The 2,359-nt window shown below is 41.8% G+C and overlaps 1 protein-coding gene across 1 annotated transcript in view; it reads right to left on the bottom strand.

The window, feature by feature from the left end:
• Nucleotides 1–1,701: 1,701 nt before the first annotated feature.
• Nucleotides 1,702–2,359, bottom strand: part of LOC103372000 (high affinity immunoglobulin gamma Fc receptor I-like) — a 7,922-nt gene continuing 7,264 nt past the window's right edge. The window contains exon 6 of the mRNA XM_008301504.1: nt 1,702–2,328. Coding sequence (XP_008299726.1) covers nt 2,276–2,328 — 53 coding nt within the window. The 3' untranslated portion in view covers nt 1,702–2,275. The remainder of the gene's footprint in view (nt 2,329–2,359) is intronic.

Genomic DNA, 2,359 nt, shown 5'->3' with positions numbered 1-2,359 from the left:
GTAAATCTGCAGCGTCCAGATGTTCAGGCTGATTGAGACCAACACAGGATTCATGTTAGATCTGCAGCTAAAGGTTCACCTCCTAAATCCTGACTTGAAGGAGGTGAAAATATTTTATAGATACAGTTAAAGACCACAGACGACGAGAGGACGACAAGATCTGTTTTTTGTTTTAACGCTGGATGCTGACATGTTGGTTTTAGGGTTGTAGCCCGACACGTGAATGTTCACATCGTTTGTCATTTCAGAAATCACCTCAGGCAGCTCTGGATGTTCCAGCAGCACGATCCTGTTATTTAAAAAGTCCACCGCCTTGTCCGAGCCCTCCAGGAAGACAGAACACGATCCCACCAGCAGCATCGACAGCGGTGACGAGTACCGGTACGTAATCAGAGAAGGGAATTCCTTCCTGGTGACTTGAAGGAATGAGGAAATGCCTGTTTGAGCTATAAATAACTCAGATACCAGCGTAGATGGAGGTCCTTCACTCTGATGTTTCTGTCACGTGAAATGAGTCACTTGCAATGACGAATCCTCAGAGAATCAACATGTGACCACAGTTGGCACAGATTCATCCATGAAACTGTATTTTGATCGACAGCGTGATGTGAAGTTTTGGATTCCATAGAACATGCGTGTCTCTGCTTCGCCTCTGGCCAGGTTCACTGCTCTGAGTGTTTTCTGTCATAACTGGCTCCAGTTAATGATAAACTTGCTGCGGTTGTTTTTCAGCACTGAAACCTGTTTGGTAGCAACAAGTGTGAGAACCGATCAAGTCCAAGTGGACTCGGTCCGACTCTCAGCGTCATGTGTTGTCTCTGTTCAGATGTGATTAAAAACTGAAGCAGCAACGGAGACGTAGATCTTTGAGGATATGAAAACATCACGAAACTCAACATTCAAAACGTCTTTTTTTTTTTTTATTTCTAGATAATTTCCTTCACCTGTGACAAACACGAGTCAGTGCCAAGTTTCATGTGTTTTTATTTTTTCTTCAGAGCAGGTGACTTGAATAAAAAGTACCTAAATGTGACCGACTACAGAAAGTACTGAGCATCCACAGACCAAAGCTGCTGAAACAGATACGAGACTTTCTCATTTGTTATATTTAGAAAATGAAACAGAGACTTCTTCGCCCACGGGGCGACATGACTCCTCGTGGGCTGCTGTTTTTGTGCAGGTGTTAAAAACTGAGACTGAACAGATCAACTGTGATCAATGTGGACAGAAAACGACGGCAAAGGCACAAAGCTTCTGCAAAGACAAGCAAAAAAAACGGAACAAAATGACTTTGAGGGGATAAAAACTCACTCTGGAGTCACAACATGACGACAAAGTAACAGGATGCTGTCAAAGAAACGCACAACATCACAAAATGGCTAAAAAACTGATGAGAAATTAGTCCAGCGAGACACATAAACACAGTTATAAGACACAAGACGACTACAAATACAGACTGTACCTACAACGAGATGCCAAACAACGTCACAGTTTCACTTTGGAGGAAAAAAATCCCACTAAAGGGTTGAAAAATGACCACAAAGTGATGCCAAAGGAATTCAAAGACACAAAGAAATGCTAAACATCACAAAATGACTGTAAAAATGATGCAGAACAACATCACAGATCGACTTTAAATGGTTTAAAAACCACTACAGGGCTGCAAAACGACCACAAAGTAACACAAAAATGTCTAAAAGATCAATGCAAGACTTTACAAAATGGATGAAAAATGACCACAAAGAGTCAAAATTAGTACAAAAAGACACACAAACGCAATTAAAAGACCACAAATACAGACAGTATCTCCAAAAAGATGCAAAACAACATCGAGATCTGACTGTGGAGGGATGGCAGGAGTTGCAAAACGACAAGTCACACAAATTGACCACAAAGTAAAGCAGAATGACTTCAAAGGGTCAAAAGGCCGTCAGACAAACACAAAACACGACCACAAGGAGTCAAAATGACGACAAAAACAAAACACAAACGATACAAATACAGACTGTACCGATGAAGATGCCGTAAGTAACACAAAATAAGTTTAAAGAGACACAAGACAACAAATAAATGAACAAAAAAGCTGCAAAACTTCACCTCAAAATGACCAAAACGTGATGAAAACGACACAAAGTCCACAAATCAGCAAGAAACCGATTAAAACTGACGACAAACAGACGTCACGCGACAACACGGAGACACACTTTTCCTTCAAGTACGCAGGTTTGTATAAATATTCAAAGCTGAGGATCTTCCTCCAGAACATCCGGACGGGTCAGATGGCGTCCAGGTTCAGCGTCGAATAGAACGTCGGCCCAGAGTCCAGATCTGAGGAGGACCAGCAGACGTCAAGAAGTGA

This window comes from Stegastes partitus, unplaced genomic scaffold (genome assembly GCF_000690725.1).
Source record: "Stegastes partitus isolate 25-593 unplaced genomic scaffold, Stegastes_partitus-1.0.2 Scaffold1679, whole genome shotgun sequence".
Lineage (NCBI taxonomy): Eukaryota > Metazoa > Chordata > Actinopteri > Pomacentridae > Stegastes > Stegastes partitus.
The sequence above is the reverse complement of the archived record's forward strand: the minus strand, read 5'-3'. Positions and strand labels throughout refer to the sequence as shown.